Source organism: Agelaius tricolor, unplaced genomic scaffold (genome assembly GCF_023055355.1).
Source record: "Agelaius tricolor isolate 1412-34295 unplaced genomic scaffold, bAgeTri1.0.p SCAF_5, whole genome shotgun sequence".
Lineage (NCBI taxonomy): Eukaryota > Metazoa > Chordata > Aves > Passeriformes > Icteridae > Agelaius > Agelaius tricolor.
Window position 1 is genome coordinate 29,692,166 of NW_027269265.1, and position 18,627 is coordinate 29,710,792.

The 18,627-nt window shown below is 36.6% G+C and overlaps 1 protein-coding gene across 1 annotated transcript in view; it reads right to left on the reverse strand.

The window, feature by feature from the left end:
* The window catches only part of AQR (aquarius intron-binding spliceosomal factor), a 47,054-nt gene that overhangs the window by 18,944 nt on the left and 9,483 nt on the right, over positions 1-18,627 (reverse strand). The window contains exons 10-23 of the mRNA XM_071426989.1: positions 18,295-18,359; positions 16,314-16,430; positions 14,745-14,858; positions 13,877-13,980; positions 13,266-13,368; positions 12,136-12,256; positions 10,241-10,382; positions 9,360-9,538; positions 7,408-7,575; positions 6,810-6,979; positions 3,451-3,692; positions 1,807-1,950; positions 1,219-1,288; positions 187-297 (exon numbers count right to left, since the gene is read on the reverse strand). Of these exons, the coding sequence (XP_071283090.1) occupies positions 187-297; positions 1,219-1,288; positions 1,807-1,950; positions 3,451-3,692; positions 6,810-6,979; positions 7,408-7,575; positions 9,360-9,538; positions 10,241-10,382; positions 12,136-12,256; positions 13,266-13,368; positions 13,877-13,980; positions 14,745-14,858; positions 16,314-16,430; positions 18,295-18,359 (1,850 nt within the window). The remainder of the gene's footprint in view (positions 1-186; positions 298-1,218; positions 1,289-1,806; positions 1,951-3,450; positions 3,693-6,809; positions 6,980-7,407; positions 7,576-9,359; positions 9,539-10,240; positions 10,383-12,135; positions 12,257-13,265; positions 13,369-13,876; positions 13,981-14,744; positions 14,859-16,313; positions 16,431-18,294; positions 18,360-18,627) is intronic.

The window sequence follows — 18,627 nt, forward strand, 5'->3', positions numbered from 1 at the left end:
AGAACTACACACCTGAAATAAAGAGAAATTAAATTTTCTCTTTATCAAACTGGCAAAACTGCACGTAAGCTGACTCAAGTTTCCATTGTTAGGAGACAAATGCAATTCCCAAGCTACTGATCTCAATACCTACTGCTCTTCTACATTGCAATTACAAGAAAATTCCACACATGATTGACACTTTACCTGATTAGAGTGGGTAACTATTAGGGTTCGTTGTTCTGGGAAATTATGATAAAGGTTGGATATTATTTGGACTGCTACATCAGTTTTTCCAGTACCAGGTGGACCCACTACCTAAAATCAAACACACACACACACACAAAAATTAAAACAAACAAAAATCAATACACAATTTATCAGAATACTTCAAAATAAAGAAAAACAGAGTTGGCTGGGGAAGAAACAACCCAGACCAATTTCACAAGACACTGACATTACACATTGCTTCCTGGCTCTGGTGAACTTTCAGACCAAATACAACATACTATAAAAGATTCCTTTAAACTATTTTGGCAGATTCCTGACTAAAAGGAATATGGTAATCAGCACAGGAAGTACTAATAAGAAAACAGATGTTCTCAGAGAAAAAAGGCAGTTTAGCCTCAGAACAGGCTTAACAGGGGGGAAACAGTGAAAAGAGAATCAAGACACACAATTGAAAAACAATAAGGTGAAACAGACATAAAGAACAGGAAAAATTTTAAAAAAGAGAGAGTTCATTCCTTCTATTTACTCAGAAATCTACAACTGATGATATAGACATATAATAACAATTAATATTTTCATAAGCTCAATTCTACAAACACCCCATTTTAAAGGTATCCAAGTATTATAAAGAAAGCATCTCAAAATAATTTTTGCATGATTAAGAAGCACAGAATAGCAGTTTTCATAAGCATCGACACATAAAATTACAAATTCTTATGAAATCATTCCTGCTTTATTTAAAGACTCTCCAACCAGTTCAAAAGTAAATTCACTTGCTGTGGAAAGCATTCAGCCACTGAAACACAGGATATAGAGATGTGTTGCTCTATGATTTTGTGAGGATTGGAGCATGTTGAGCCTCTGAAAGTTAATTTTTCATATCCTTAAACTATTAATAGAAATTACCTCAGCAAGGCTACAGAAAAGGGCATTACTAGGATTTCACTGAAAGTACCTAAGGCCAAAATTAATAAAATAAGAGTATAGAATCCTTAAAAACATTCTCACCATAGTTAGTCCAGGCTGCATTCCTGCACGGATGGCTTCAATCTGAGTATGGGTAAATTGAATAGTATTGCTGTAACAAAGCAGAATGATATCAGATAATTGATAGATTTTGCCAACAATTTTGATAAAAGCAATCATTTTAACAAGTTTTATTTCAATTAATTGTTTATATCTTTCCTGAACTAGACATTTGCAAAATTTTGCACAAATTAAATCAGCATTACAACTATCTTTTTTTAGATACAACACTCTTGAAATTTCTGAGCAAGACAGTAAATCATGTTGTCCATGTGACAACTCTTTCCATCTAAAAGCCTGTTTGTCTTTAGTCATTATTTGCAGAGAATGTTGTAAAATTATTTAGGTATTACTTTCCTAATATTCAAATTCCTGAGACAAAAACCACTAGAAGACAGTATTTCTCACTGTTCTTCAAGGGACTCTTTTCACAGATGGGGACAATAGAATAACTGTTTCACAGATGGGGGACAATTTTGATTCAAATATAAAATACACCAGTCTCATTTCTGAAAATGAACTGCTATGCATGTGTTGTCATTTGAAAGTAAGTTCCCATCCATTTCTTACCGTTTTGGTTGATTATATGGATATGGTCCCCTGTTTGGGATAACATGAGGCTCTACAATCAGTGTTTTAGCTTCTTCAGGGTTTTCTTCACTTCCATCCTCTTTTCTTTTCGTTCCTTTACCTTCCTTCATTGGGAAAGTTATTCTGCAACACATAATTTAAGGTTAAAGTTCAACACGTTCACTATGACATGGACTGTCTCAGAAGGTGATAAAGACTTTTTCTCACCATTAAGACAAACTTTCATACAACAGGGAAACAAGAGCTGCACATGACAAAGTTTTAAGGAGAGTAAAGAAGAGAAATGCCAAATGAATTGATGAAGCTGATTAAACAAAGAGTGTGTCAAAAGCACTCTTTTCACAACTGGAAAAGCCAGGAGCAGTGCTGAGAGCCAGCTGGAAGAACACTGAAGACAAGAAGTTCATAAGTGAAAATGGAAGGGAGAGGAGAAAAGTTATCATAGAACATAAGCTGTGTCGGTGTTCCAAACTATTCCAACAGATGAAGGTTTTTATCCTCCAATTTCAATTTCTTATAGCCTTCTATATATATCAGCAAGCTTCTCTAATTCAGAAACAAATCACAGGTGAAGAAATCCCAATGCCCATCCAAAATGCAGATATCTATAACAGTAATAATCTCTTAGAGGACAAATGTAGCAGTAGGAAGAGCAACAGCTCTTCATAAAGAGCAGTATCTCTCTTAACATAGGAACTGAAACTGAACAACAGGTCATTGAGGAAAACTGAGTGTGAGATCTTTTCCTGATATCTTCAGATGATTTTTATATCATTATATAGTGTTAGTGCCTTCTTCACACGAATTCTCCATGTAGTATTTCCAAAAAAAGCTCAGGAGATTATCTCCCTGCTTTCCAAGATTCAGTTTAGCCATGATAAAAGCTGACTGGTGCAGGGGAAAGGTGTCTTTTCCCTCCACAGATTTACTCCTTCACAAGGAAAAGATGTAGTCTCTTCAGCTGAATGAACTGTTCTCCAATACTATGCACTGTGAAATTCAGTTGCCAAAATTCAAGGAAGTGCACCAGGAGGGATAGAATTGTCAAGTCTGAAAATGCTGGACAACAGCACCACTAAAACTAAACGAGTAAATCTTATTTAGCTGCCAATGGCATCCTATTTCAGAAATAATTTCTAAAAATAAGCATTATGGGGATTTCAGACTTAATCCTTTATGTTGATTGAACAGTGTTTCCAAAAGCTCAAATTTTAACTGGTGTTGAAATTGCTGGTCTTAGCTTGTTGTAATGAGACATGTAAGGAAACTATGGAATTAAAATTCTCTAGCCTGATCTTGAGGAGGCTAGATACGATAATACAGAAGAGAGTATTATGTGTCTTGATTCTATCTCATACTTTGTTTTTTGCATATAGGCTGATCAACAAGCAATGCTCTGATGCATTTTTATACAGAAGAGAACACAAGCTGGTCCTGGGTCTTGCTGTCATACAGTTAACTCTATCATGTAACTATCTAAATCTTACATATCTAAATATAATCTAAACATATTTCTATCTTTTTTTAAAAGAAAGAGCATCTCCTTTCAACCCCTGAACATAACTCCACCTGAAAACACGTTTCAGCAAGAATATCAAGAAGTACTTGAAATATTGAGATCACCTGAAGGGGGGTACATGCAGATCTGGATTGTCAACAGTGACTTTAACATTGTACCCAGGAAAGCTAGCTTTTAAATGATCAATGGACAGGAAAGTGTCATTAAAATCCAGAGTTGCAATCTGATTGGGCATTTTTGAATAGTGTGCACTACTTGGGTCTCCATATCCAAGAATGATGTCATGCAGCCAGTCAGGGACCACACAATCTGTGTTCATCAGGTTCCTGATAGTCTCCAGAAGAGCCTGTAAATAAGAAAAGCCAGAAAAAACAGGATTGAAGAGACTGACTTTTTACCAAGTAAAAATCATACTGAAGATCAATCAAATCTGTTTTAAGATTATAGAATATAACTCTTTAATTGACAGTGTTTGGTTAGATTGAGTCAATATATGGACAGTGTACATATGCAACAAAACACCAGTATCAAAGCACAGAATTTTTAAACTAAGAAAAAAATAAGAGCTGGTAAAGATGACCATAATCATCAGTAAAGCTTTCATCCCAGAACATTCACTGCAAGGGAAAAACACATAGAAGATCCTCATGCAGTTTAAGGTTTCCTCTTACATGCCTATAAACTTCATCCTTGCAGTCAGCTTAAGCCTCTCTTCAAGCATTTGCTTTTCACCCACAAATTAATTTATCAAATCATCTGTGGTTATGCAAGTTTTCTCTCCTTTCCCCTCTTGTGAAAATACCAATGCTCCAGACCCTAGACTTGCACAGAAGGTGTGCTTTTTAACTAAGAGGTAGCTGAATTTTAGCCTTCCTGTTAAAGGGCTACTTTAGTGGCAAGTCTTGAAGAACTATCTCACTTGAAACTTGGCATTTGGTCACCATGTATCTGCACTGATTTCCAGATCCTCTGACTTCCTTTGCCACCAAACATGGACACAAATGAATGGCAAACATGGTGCCTCAGCCTTCCACACCAGAATAAAATACAGAACTCCAAATGCCAAACTTGTAAAAGAACAGTCAGTCAAATCAAAGTATAGAATTTTATTCAGATTGTCTATGTTTATATATCCATCTCCAAAGGGTAGGTTTTTCTTTTCCTGCTTGTGTTGTATCATTCAAAGAGTCAAGTAATGTGATCACTATCCCTGCTTAGTCAACCTCTATTAAGGTCCTGGTTCTTTCCCACTACTCAGCGTTGGTGAGACCACGTCTGGAGGGCTCTGTCCAGTGCTGGGCTCCTCAGGACAAGAGATACAGACATACTGGAACAGGTCTAGCAAAGATCTACTAAGATGATTAAGGGATTGGAGAAACTGTTGTATGAGAAGCTGAGAGAGTTGGGGTTGTTCAGCCTCAAGAATACAAAACTCAAGGAGCATTGGAGAATTTGAGTGATTTGTATAAAAAAAATGCAACGGGATGAAGTAAGGTCAATGGAATGAGAGTCCACTTAGTAGTGCCCTGTGAAAGGACAAGGGGCAATGGACACGAACTGAGATATGGGAAATTCCACCTAAAAACACCAAAACATTTTTACTGTGGAGGCAATGCAAGATTGAAAAGGTTGTCTAGACCAGCTAGGTAGTTTCCATCACTGGACATATCCAATTCCAACTACATAGTGACAAGATCTTGAGCCAATTGCTCTAGCTGACTCTGCTTTAAACAGGTCTTGGACTAAATCATCTCCTAAGGTCCCTCTAACCTTAACCATTCTCTGAATATGTTTCTTCCAGTCACAATCATGCTGTGGATTCTGTGACAGACCTGCAAAGCTATGAAGTTGAAGGCATCTTAGCACTTCTGAAGCCTGAATTACTTCAAAGATATATGGATGGACAAGTCCCATATTAAATAAGATTTTTTATATTTTTGTTGCAAATATAGAACAAGTACTTCTGGCTCAAACGTATATTAAGCACAGCAAAATATGTTTGTGCTAAGAAAAGCACAAAGAAATCAGAAAATGTCACATTTTCAGGTAGTATTTCTAAACCCAGTGATTGGTTTCTAAGAGGAAGCAAGAAATATGTTCCTAACAGCAAATGTGGTGCTTCTACATCACAAAAACTTTGCTTCAGCTTTTCAAAAAGTAATTTATATGCATGTAAAAATAGTAACATTCATTCCTGTAAGAACTAACACTCTGACCAATTGTAGTGACACAGTGGTGTCACCTCCAGCAAACACACTGTATTTGCACTTTCTCTGCTGTCTCATCTGCTTAATTTACAAAGACTGCACAAGAGTTCTCTTGTCTTCTCTCCTACAAGCTCAGCTTTAAACTTCAAGCTGCCTTCCATCTGGTGCATACATTGTCTACACTAATCACAGCATCATCTTGTTTTCTTTTCTCCAACTGAAGTTAGAAAGGTTTGCAAATGACATGGAATGCACGCACCTAAACTGGCAGCAATGTGATAAATGTGGAAATACCTTAGATTGCCTAGAAAAATGAAGGTATGAGACTTTCATAAATGCCAGCATAAAATGGCTTGCATTGGGATTTGCCTGTAAATTAGCTGAAAGAACACAGCACAAATGATGGCACCACAATGGTCTATGCAGGCTGCAAGCTGCTGCTTCACACTAGAGCTATCTTTCTAGTTACAGAAAGAAAAAAAAGTCCAAGTCTTCCTGCCTACTTGTTAATCCATTTACACAGAACTTGCTACAGAATCCCTCAAAATGAAAATCACTTCAATTATGCAGTGCATGATTTTAAGACACCAAAAGAAATGTAGTTTTTCATTCATGCTGCATTTTCAAAATGGGAAACTCAAGGAACATTAATGATTCAGAGGTCTAAAAAGCAAAGAAACTGAGTAAGAAATATTTTTAGGTGTATGAAATTATGCACCCTCACACTGAAGGTGGCCTACAGCACCTTGTGCTACAGTACAAATTTGCCCAGCAGGTGAAGGGAAGTGGCTCCTTCCTTTCTGCTCAGCACTGTGGAGGCTGAATCATATAATAGTTTTGGCTGAAAGGAACCTTAAAGACTCATCTAGTCCACCTCCCCTGCAATGAGCAGGGCCATCTTCAAGCAGATCAAGTTTCTCAGAGCCCTGTCCAACCTAACCTTGAAAATTCCAGGGATGGGGCATCTACCACCTCTGGGCAACCTGTTCCAGCATTTCACCACCCTCATCATGAAATAGTTTTCTTTTATCTGGTCTGCATCTACCATCTTTTAGTTTATAAACAATCCCCTTGTACTACCACTATTAGAAAGTTAGTCCTCATCTTTCTTATAAGCCCCCTTACTGAAAAGGTGCAGTCAGATCTCCCTGAAACCTTCACTTCTCCAGACTAAACAACTCCAACTCTCTCAGGCTTTCCCCGCAGGAGAGGTGCTCCATCCCTCTGACCAAAGAGCTAAGAGGCAAGTATCTTACCTTGAAATTGTTTTCTTTTGGTTTTCTTCTCATTATTATATTAAATGTCTCATAGACATCTTCTGCTCCATTTTGGATTGTGTTGGTCATGTCCTGCTGATACTGGTTGGGGTCCAGAAATACTCTGTATGTTCTGCAATCACCTTTAAGTCTTGGTTTCGGTTCAGGTCCTGCCCATAATGAAACAGCAAAATTAGAATTTGACTCAGTGGTAAAAGCAAATTATCATTCAAATAAGTGATCCATAATTGTTCCTCAAATGAAATTCAGACAAATTTGTACAATGAAACTAATTTCTGTGTAGCAATGGACACATTTTCACTGCATTAGTCCAACAGTTTTTGAACAGAATCTCTTTTACTCCTTAACTCAATACTGGATTTATTTAATTAATGTAGCTACATCAAATTTTACCAGAGGAAACTAGCTGACCTTTCTCAGGCTGCTTATGGAATTGGTTTGTTTTTTTTCCATGTATGTAACTAATTCAATGAGCATTCTTTAAAAGAGAGAAAAATTATCAATTAGCCTGTTAAATATAAAAAAAAAACCAGAGACAGAAGGATAAATCTCTTGAACAAGTTTTGGGATATCATACCTTCTTCAATGACACGCCCCTTCTCATCCAACATGCCCTGAATTTCACAGCCTCTGACATACACCAGGCCAGTCTGCTCCACGAAAGGCTGTCTCCTGTCAAACTTGGTGCCGTAGGGCTGCATGGGACGCACCGTGATCAGGAAGCAGACGTCGTGCTTGCGCAGACCTGAGCCCCAAAAGGAACGGGCAGAGATTTGATTGAATGGCATTGTCCTCATCAACTCCTTAACATATGTATATAAAAGAATGCACTCATATTTCTTTTATGAAATCCCACCTGTATATATTTTGTTTTGCTTCAAAATACGCCTTGAACTCAGAGAATACAAAACCATAGGACACTATGATATAATAGATATGAAAACTAGAAGTTGAATGCTTTTTTCATAAGAACAAACATTATTTCAAGATTATTCTTCTCCCAATAATCTTCCTTCGTTATTTTTACCTAATTATTTTCAATTATCTCTAAGAAGTGTGGCATTAATCTCTTATTCTCATTGCTTCCCTCTGAACAAACCTCCAATTCCTTTTTTTCTGTTTTTTACAACAAGTTAAGTGCAGTGCCTAGAACTGGGCACAAAATCCTAAACCAAGTTACTTTAGTTATCCATTTAATAAAGTAAAAGGTCGCTTAACCAAGTTACTTGCTTACTGTTACATTCCAGTTTATGAATTCCAATATAACTTGAGATTTTGTCTTTTTCCCTCAGTACTAACACAATGTTGGGAATCACATTCACTTGTGAGCAATGATGACCTCCGATCCTTCTGTTCTGCAGAGGTACTGCCTGTTAAGTTATTCCCCCAACATGTATTTGTACAGTGACTTGTTCTTGCTTAATAATCATCCCTGTTGAACTACATCCTACTTGTAAAATGCTGCTTCTCCAATTCACTAACATAATTCTGAACACTAAATTTTCTCTCCAGTACACCTCCAGAGTCTCAGAGATCTAAGACACCTTCAAAGTTCAGAAAACATGCTGTATTTTTCATGAGACAAATAATTCCTCATTAAGCACCAGATACTGTTCAACAGAAGGCAGTTTCATCAAGATCCTGTTAAGTCAGGCAATGATTTATGAATTCTTCATCTCCGTTTTGATTTAGTTAAAATATTATTTTTTACAAATCATAAAGGCTGTTTTAGTAGTTAAAAAGCTAAGTGCATCACTATATAGATACCTTCATCATAGTGAATTCTCTGCCATCCTAGATTTTTTACTTTAAGAGAAATCTACAGCCCCAAAGCGGCATCTGCTCATTTATCACACAGTCCAGCTTTAGCATTTGTGCTATGTGACCTGCAATCACACTACGCAGCTCCAGCACATTTATCAGGTTTCTCTAACAAAAGAGAAAGGAGTGACATTTACTGATAATCCAAGTACAACTGCATGCTTCTATGTCACTTGCCAACACAGTCAACTAAAGTTCAAATCCCCAAGCCAAAGAAGTGTCGCCTGTGGATACTTACAAGAAACAGTATTTGATACAGTCAGCACTTCATAATATTCAAACATACTGTAAACTGCTGAAATGCACTGGTTTGAAGTAAATAAAAATCTGTCCTCTCCACTTCTGTATGAGATAGATATCACCTTCCCCATACTTTTCAATATGACATTTTTAGCTTAAAATGCTAAGTTAACTTTCCACAGTGCTGTAAAGGACAGCATTTTACAGTTGGTCACTGACTGACATCAGTCTGAAGTAATAAACATTCTGTTCCCAATGAAACGTCTAAGTAATTATTTCAAACTTCACTTTATGAAAATATAAACTCCTTAAACTTGGAGTTTGAGTAACTGTCTTCTAAACAGTGTATTAGGATTGACAAATCTGTACCATGGATTAAAACCTCCTTTTCTCACAAATAAGACTACATCAAAATGTATTTTGATGAGCACCTATTCTGAGCACTTTATTTCAAAGCATGTTAAGTACCTTCCCATTCATCTTTGATGTTATCTCGGACATTCAAATTAATCGTAACGTCTGCTCGCACTCGCATGGGCCAGTTTTCACCAATGTTGGGCTTGGCCACCTCCACCACTGTGAAAGAGACAATAGGCTGTGCCATCCTAGCCCATCCACCAAAGACCACACCTCCATATTCTGATAACCTAAGAAATAAACACCAAAAGTTTTTTAGTCATTAGCTGATAATAGATTCAATTCTTTTTTAAACTACGAAAAAATTAACCCCACAGTAACTTTTAAGAAAAAAATAGAATTCTTAACTTTATGTGCTACTGAATTAGATTCATGCAATCCCGCATTTTAGAATCGAAGCATAACATGACTTATATTTCAAAAAACAAAGGCAAGTTATGCTAGCATTATTCAAAAAACTCACAGAGACAGAAGATAAAGGAAAGGTAACAAAAAACAAGTACTGAGTACAAAAGATATCACACCAAATAAACCCTTTAAACGAAAAGAGGATTAAAATGTGGCAGATGGCAAATTCAAGAATACTCAGTAACATCCTCCCAAAAAGAGGAGTTTATGACGTTTGCATATTTTGTCAAGTCAGCCATGGAAAATTAACTCGTCCATCTAAACACAACTAAGGCTTTTTGTTAGCATCCAGCATGCTGCCTTTAACACACCTGCAGGGATACATAACCACAAACCCCTAAAATATCAACCCTCGGCATGTCAACACCTTATGGAAGGATTAAGCACAAACCACAGTATCTATGTAATAATTTTAACACATTTGTTACTATGTACTTAGTATACACACAGTATCAGTTTTTGATTCCTAAACACAGTTTGATTAGAAGGGAACTGACTGGTTTGCACCAGTTAATAAATATTACCATGGTTTCATCCTACTGACACTGTCTTCAATGTCCTGTCTGATCTCATAGGTGGACTCCAAGCGGAAAAGATTGAAGTTCCTCAGCAGGTAGTCATGGAGAGTCAGGAACTGTAGATTCAACTTGGGGAGCGCAAGACAGCCTAAGGATTTAAGGGAGGAAGGAAAGAGGTATTTGAGGGACAAACCAAAAAAAAATTAATTAATACACTGTTTCTATGAATTCATACATACATGCACACTTTACTGCACAACTGCCATCCCTGTTATCCTTGGAGATTCTAAAACTTACCCATTTTATTAATACACACCTCTAAAAAGCATGTATTTTTAAGGTTCTCTCTAAAAGAACGTGCATAAGATTGAAGGTATTTTCATCCCTCTAGCACTAATACAGTGAACTACTTAAATATTGAATCCATCAATGTATTCAGACATCAAAATGAAGTTTAGGAAAATCAAATGCACAACAAAGTAATGGTCTTTGGAAATGCAACAATTAAGTTATCATTAAAAAATTATGAAAAAGGCTAATAAAATAATAAAAACCATCCAACGATTTCCCTATTCCCATGCCTTATGTTTATTAGATGCCATAAAAACCATTAATGTAGAAAAAAAGCTTTAAGTCAAAAAATCAAATTTTAACACGCATCTCTAAAGTCTGTATTACTGCTTTGTTTTTTAAATGAGAAAGAAAAACATAGGAAGATTAGATCCTACTACACAAGAAGTATTAGAACTCCTAGACAGGTTCTAAAGCTTTTTCCATTGTTTTAGGATAGTCTTGGATGAAAATTTTCCATAATTTTAATTCCTGTAAGTTACTCATCTAATATTATTGGACTACTATTCCAGTTTGATACCTATGTTTAAGACCTGTGAAATCATCTTGCTTTTGAAACTTGCAATATCATTGTTGAAACCTTTCTCTGGTATAGGTAGTACATATTGACTTTCACATGCACTGAGAAACAACAGCAATGAAGAAAGGCAGCAGAACACAGTAATTTATATTGTGGAAAGCCTGATGGTGATAAAATAATTTAACACATTTCCCAACACCAAGTAAGAAACCCTGTCCTGTTAAGCTAGTTATATGCACAAAGGGCAAGGTGTGAAGCAACACCTCTTTAAGGCTGCACAGTGTTCATCAAAGAGACATTCTTCTTCCCTCATTTTCTAAAAGGAAATAGAAACAATACTCCTAACATTCTTGGGTTAAATTACTCTTACATAAATTTTAGACCAAATTTATTTAATTACTTTTAAGAACACAAAAAAAACCCTTGTAAGACCACAAAACCAACACTGTTTTGTTTGAAACCAGGACAGGAGAATACATGGAGATGAAAAAGAGAAAGTGTAAACTAAACTAAGAGAAGCAAAATAGAAAAAAAAATACTTGTAATAGTCTGACAGCAAAAGAAATACTTCACAACAGCACCATCAATACCATAATTCCAAAAGTGTTCACCACAGGAGGAAATGCTTCCACTAGCAACCAGTGTTACTTGACAAAATTACATCTCATCATTAACAAAACTTTAATGCACTATTAAAAAGTCACAATGATGACCTGCCTTCTCCTCCTGCCCCCCCTTCCCTCCCCCACTGTAACCCATATTGCCATTAATACATTTGGCTGATCAAACATAACCACACAGAACACAGAAGTCAACCACCCAGAACAGGATGAATGACAGTAGAGCTGTCCTGACCTGCATTTAAGAACCTGAATGGTTCAGAGCATTAGAACAACCTATGATACCCCCGATCTTACTCTAAGATACTGGAAGATGCCAAAGTGCTGTGTGCAAGTTTCTTGGACAGAATAAACAGAATACATCAGAATTCCTTTTTTAATTGCAGCATTTACTGAACTACTAATCATACCTTCTCCAGAGTAATATTCAGTTGGCACAATATTTTCATCCCAAATAATCTTCTCTGTGGGATAGAGAGGCATCTGGTTGAGCTGTTGAATTTGAGATATTCGTCGTTCATGACGGGAAACCTAAAGAAAGGAAGCATTTCAAATCTCTGAGTCAAAGAGGAAGAATAAAGATATTTTTGAAACAGATAATAATTCATAAGGTGGTCATTTGAGTTTTCTCCATCAATATTTTTCTAATTAAATATTTTAATATAACTAAATGCAAACAGTGACATCAGAAGATGAACAAAGACATAGTCTAACTACTGGTCATAGCACAAGAATCAAACAATCCTTTGGGTATTCAGCAGACCAAAAATGGCACAACAGAATTGAAAATACTCAGTCAAGGCTTAGCAGAGAATCAACTTAAAATAAAACTTATTTTACTTTCCATTAAAAATATGGTCAGTACCTAACTCATACTACTCATTCAGTAACAGTTAGTCTTTGTTTCCTCTTTGGGACATGAAAAAAATCTAACCAATACTATAATATGTTATCTGAACAAATATCTTTCCATGGCAGCCATAGGCATATCACTACCTTCAATACCTTAGAAGACCACATAAACTATTTTTAAAAAAATCAACCACAAAACAAACTCATGAATGAGATTTCAAATAAACAGCTACTGTATTCTGATATCAAATTAGAAGCCTACAATAGTATTGCTACACCTTGAATATCCAAAAAACCATGATGTGCATCAAACAATATTTCAAATTGGTTTGGGGCCCAAATAGATACTGAATATCTAGATCTACTTTAGCAGATCTTTTTGTTTTTAAATGGGACAAAAACTTTTTCAGAAGAACTCAAAACTGTTTCCAAGGCTCTGCTTATTGACCTAAAAAAACATATAAATATAGTTTCTCATGGAAACTATATTTATGAATAGGCATTTTCGAATACTTAATTTATATGGTTTTAAACCCCATCTTAACATTCCAATTACTGCAACAACACTGCTCACAGGTGGCTCAGAAAACATTCTAAACGACTACTTTACTGCAGTGTAGCTGCTGGACGCAGCTATGCCTTGAGTTTTCAACAGAAGAAGTGCAAGGAGCATTATTCATGTTTTCACCAGCAATTCCAGCAGGAACTCCTTCTCGTGGCTCGTGTCCTCCCCCTCGGCCAGCGGCGGCAGCAGGCACAGGTACGACGCCACCTGGTGGAGAACGTTGGAGCTGCACGGCGAAAGGAAAACAAGAAGCCTCTGTCACACTGAAACCAGAGACCGCACCTACTGCAGCTGCCTTTTCCTTAAAGAAAACTCCAGCCGTCTGATTCGACCAGAGCTAAGCAATTATGGGTCAGGCTTTTAAGTGAAGTTTGTGTATAAGGTGTAAGCTGAAACCCTCACCTACAATAAACATGGCAAGGCGTCGATATTTTTGTATTATTTCAAGAGCTGACACAGAAGCAAGCAACAAAGCATACACTGCCTTTGTCAAAATACATACTGCTATCCTTTTACTCACAGCATTTACAATACAGTACAGTTAATACAGTGGCATGCTTTCATGATTTCTGTTGTAGTTCTTCTACAGAACAGAGCAAAAAAAAATAAACTAAACACGTTAGACGTTAACTATTGGCTATGCACATGAGAAGTCAGAAGAAAAAAAGGCTGGAAATTTGTTAAATTTAATCATACTGAGAACAAAGAACTTCAATTTCAATTTGCTAACTTACCTAAGAGGTCCAAATAACTTCACCAGTGCATCACGAGTATCTACTGCAGCTACATTTGAGAGTGCAAAGTCGTATAATTCTGGGAAATGTGCAAACGCTGCTCTCTGCAAAAGATTCATGCATGAAAAGTGGATGTAAGCATATTAATGAAATGATTTAATAACAGTTTAAATACTTAGAAAAAAGCACAGTTTCTTCTGGTTCATAACATGAACCACTCTATGGACCCCACCAGGATAGAAATACAAGCCAGACTGAATCTCCATTTTTCTTAACACCATCTATTTGTTACTCCTCTACTTCTGACACAGTATCTTCCTTATTTCACCCTTCTACCACAATTTGTTGTCATTAAAATAAAACATATGGAAGCATATACACAGCTTTGCAAGCAGTAAGAAAAGCCAGGAACAAGTTTAACTTAACCATGCTTCCTTGAATTGTTCTGTTAAAACTGATGCAAACAATTCTAAAAAGTGTGAGTGAATTTGTACAAGGGACCACTGTAGGCATATGTGCACACTGATCTTGAGGAAATGCTGCCACCTACTGCATCACCACAGGGTCCTACAGCATTCTGCTTTCCCTTAACAGACTTAACAGGAACAGCTCATTTTGGTAACACAAGGTCAAAAACGCTGATGTTTTGCTAGAGCATATTAATTAGTCATAGTCTCATCCACCATGCTGAAGCATTACACATCTTCAATTGCTACAGACAGCCAAGCTAAAGTTATTCCTGTAACTCAAGAGGGAAAAAAAAGGGTTTGATTTGGGAAATAACCTCCTGCCTATTCCAAATGCAAATTAGACTACAACACCAAAACCAAATCCTCTGTCTCTCATAAGCACTTTATCCTCTAGTTACCTGCAGAGAAGTAATTCTGTCATAGTGAATTGTAGTCATCTCATTCTCTGTCAAAGCATTTCCAGTCTGATCATTGATTTCAAAGCCAGTGTAGAATTTGAGCATATCTAAAAGCTGAGACATCATCAATATAAATTAGCGGATTAACAATAAGAGACACCCCATGAACATTACAAACAAAACCACAGTTTAAGAGGACAAATGCACAAACAAGAACTCCTCAAAGTTCTAGAAGAACTGGGAGTAGTATCTAGATTTTATACTTGGCTGATGCACAAAATAGTTTTTGTTAGGTATCTCATCTGCAAGCCATCAAAATTTCAGTATAGTCCACAAGCAATACGGTTTCTTGATATACTAGGGCTTGAAATTGAAATTCATCACAGTAAGGTGATCTAGCCAGAGGCTGTCACTGAACCCAACTTACAGCTTCCTGCTACCAAAAGGGAGAGGCCTTGTGCCTTTCTGCCCTCTCTGATGGCAGCTCTGAAGTTCATCTGACCTTTCAATAGGATTATTCAACTTGGAGGAAGAAAATTATTCAGATGTGCTGCTGCCTTTGTGTACCATCAATACTGTGACCCTCAGAGAAAATGAACAAGTGGCAGAGATGGGGGACAGCAAGCAGCAGGAAAAGCAGCTGAGATGCAGGAAAGGGGACAGATCTTCAGATCCTGCCATATAAAAAACAATGTACTAGCTATGAATGAGTAAACTGAAGGACAGAAGTGAAAAACAGCTGCACTGCAAAACAGTGTGAAATCAAAATGAACGAGAGAAGAATGCAGTGGAGACAACTTTTGCTATGTGTGTGGTAAAGCATGCCAGAAGCTGCACTGCTTTCTAGCTTGTACTTTTAAGAACTCAAAATCAGAAGCAGAAATATTACTTTGCTCTTGTGAGACCCCACCTGCAGTACTGTGTCCAGCTCTGGGGTCTCCAACACTAAAACACCTTGTTGGAAAATGTCCAGAGGAGTTTACTATAGGGCTGAAGCACCTCTTTTGTAACAACAGGCAGAGAGTCGAGACTGTTCAGCCTGGAGAAGGCTACAGGGAGACCCTATAGCTTCCTTTACAGTATCTAAAGGGAGCTACAAGAAGGATGGAGAAGGACTTTTCACAGAACATGTAGTCATAGGACAAGAGGGAATGGCCTTATACTGAAGGAGGGTGGGTTTAGATTAGACAATAAAACTTTTCACTGTGAGGATGGTGAAGCACTGGAAGTGGTTACCCACAGATGCCCCATGCCTGGAGGTGTTCATGACCAGGTTTGATGGGACTCTGAGTAACCTGATCGAGTGGAAGATGTCCCTGTCCATGGCAGGGGCATTGGAAGTGGATGATCTTGAAGGTCTGGTCCAACCCAAGCCATCCTATGATTCCATGAAATGCTATGTGAGTAGTTACACACATAGGTACAGGTAAGAAAAAATACTGTGTGAAAGATTTAAATAAAGATGTAGTTTGCATCAAACAAAAGCCTATTTTTAATAAAAAGAAACCAACTGCAGCATTCAGAAACAAAGGGAATGAAAAAGTTCTTTTCAAGAATTTTGTATCTCACCTGGCAGAAGAGATGACCCTCTTTTTCTCTTTTAGCAAGACTAGACAGGTAACAGTGAACAACAAGATGGGAGTCATCCAACACTGTATTAAACCAGCGCCGTGTGGGAAGCAAAGCCTACGGTAAATAATATCATGTTAATACAACCGACTCCTGAAAAAGTAGGAAGTCCTGGCTTCTCAGGATTTTCCATTGCAAGAAGGCATATTAAGATAGATTGCTGCAGTTATTTGCATATCTAATACTCTCACAAAGGTATTAAAGCAGCAGTTATGTATGCCAAGACACTGGGTTCATGCAGTAAGCTGCTATGAACAGTCCTTTATGTAACGGGGAGCATGGCATGAACTTGCCATGAGTGAGCATTCATCCTGCCAGTCAAAAAGTAAATTAAATAAAGCAATTATTCTACTACTAAATGTCTACAGAATGAATGTGTGCTACAAATGATAAGTCAAACTGCTTCAGCATTGTTTTAAATGTCTGTTTTCTACATTAATTTAATGAATTTTAAGCTTGAGGTCCTTAAAATTGCCAACTGCTTCTTCTAAATATGATAGGGTATCTTCTCTTCTTTGCAAAATACTCAAGTATTTTTCAAATCTTTAATAACAACACAAATAGAGATCTTTTCTTCTCAATGTAAATAGATTAAGCTGCTATATGTAGCAAATGTTGAACAGCATACGGTAGAAGACCACAACAATTTAAGTGAAAAATTAGCTGTTCTCTACAGACTGAATTTAGAAAGCCAAAAAACCATCAGCATGATGTTTAGAACTGAGATGAAGAAAAGAATCTGTACTAGAAAATGTTGGTTGCCCTATACAATAATTATGAAAGCAAACTCATAAAACCATAAGAACTCTCCACTGAATTATTACTTTCAAATTATCAAATCACCAGTTTTGATAAGCAGCATATACACTGTAATATGAAACAATAATATTCTGAAAAAAGCCAAGTAAAAAGAGCCCATTAACTCAGTACATGCTACAAAGGCAATAAGACTTGAATTTACAGCTAATTTCTTGTTTGCTTGTTACAGTCACTTGAACAGGCTTTATAAACCTGTCTGAATTCTAATCTTTTTATAATACCTAGAGGGAACCAATCTTAAAAATGCTTCTAAGCATTTTAAGTCAGACAGACTTTAGTTCACCTTCCAACATGTTTTCTCTTACCAGAGTATATTACATACAGCAAGCTCTAATTTAAATTATTCAATCTATTGCAACTACAAGCACAGACTACTTCAGTGATTTAACAGAGTGAGCCTGCAGAAATTCACCACAAAAGCATTTTACTGTGATACTGTTTCAGAAAACGCTTGTTTTATTTCACAATGCCTTCTAAATCTGAAGTTACTCCAAAATAATTACTCATGCAAAAAATTGCAAATGAATGCCTTTTAATACTGGTACTGTGGTGCTTAAAACTGTCTCACTTCCTCGGTATCTGCTGAAAAACTTCACAAAACCTTGCTCCACGCCTTATGACTCTAATAAACTGCAGATCCCCAGACCTGGTACTTCTAAATAATGAAGTCTAGGCAAACAGGAATAGTTTGCATTTCAGACTACTGCTGCTTTCTGGGATTTAATCCAACAACACAAAAGAAACTTTAAGTGACCTGTTAGGCACTGGGAAGAATAATTCTGAATTATTCCTACCAGATTAAAGCATTACACATTTTCAGAAATGGCCAGTATTATTACCTCTATTCCAATTAAATCCTCTTCATTAAGCACTTTAGGATCCTAGTTTTGTCTGCTGGCTTATCAACATTGCTGGTCAGTTCCCAGTATGGATGCAATGCTACAACCTCTTATTTACAGATGGAAAATCACTTTTAAACAACCATATGCACAGCTGTGACATAATCACCTCCTATTTGGAATAAGGTTGTAATAATTACATTATGCACTTTAACCCTAGAAAAGTACACCTGGAAACTGGCTGAATCCATTTAAAAACTTACCTCAAGGTCTAGCATGAGTTCAATAAACCTCTCACAATAATGAACTTTGTCCATAGAAATAGGACCTGGACAAAAAAATTTTAAAAAGTTTAAATTGATCCACATCACAATATACTTACACTTGAACAATTCCTTAAAAACTAAATAAATGCTACAAATATAAAAGTATTAATTTTAATCTTGTTAAAAGCTAATTAAATATTATTCTATTTTTAAAGCAATCCTTTCTTATATTAAAAATTCTTCTGGTTAACAATTAAAGAGTAACAGAACCAGAATTTCAGGAGTGTTTTTATCTGCTTTGAAAAACCTTGAATATAACAAGCAAAACTG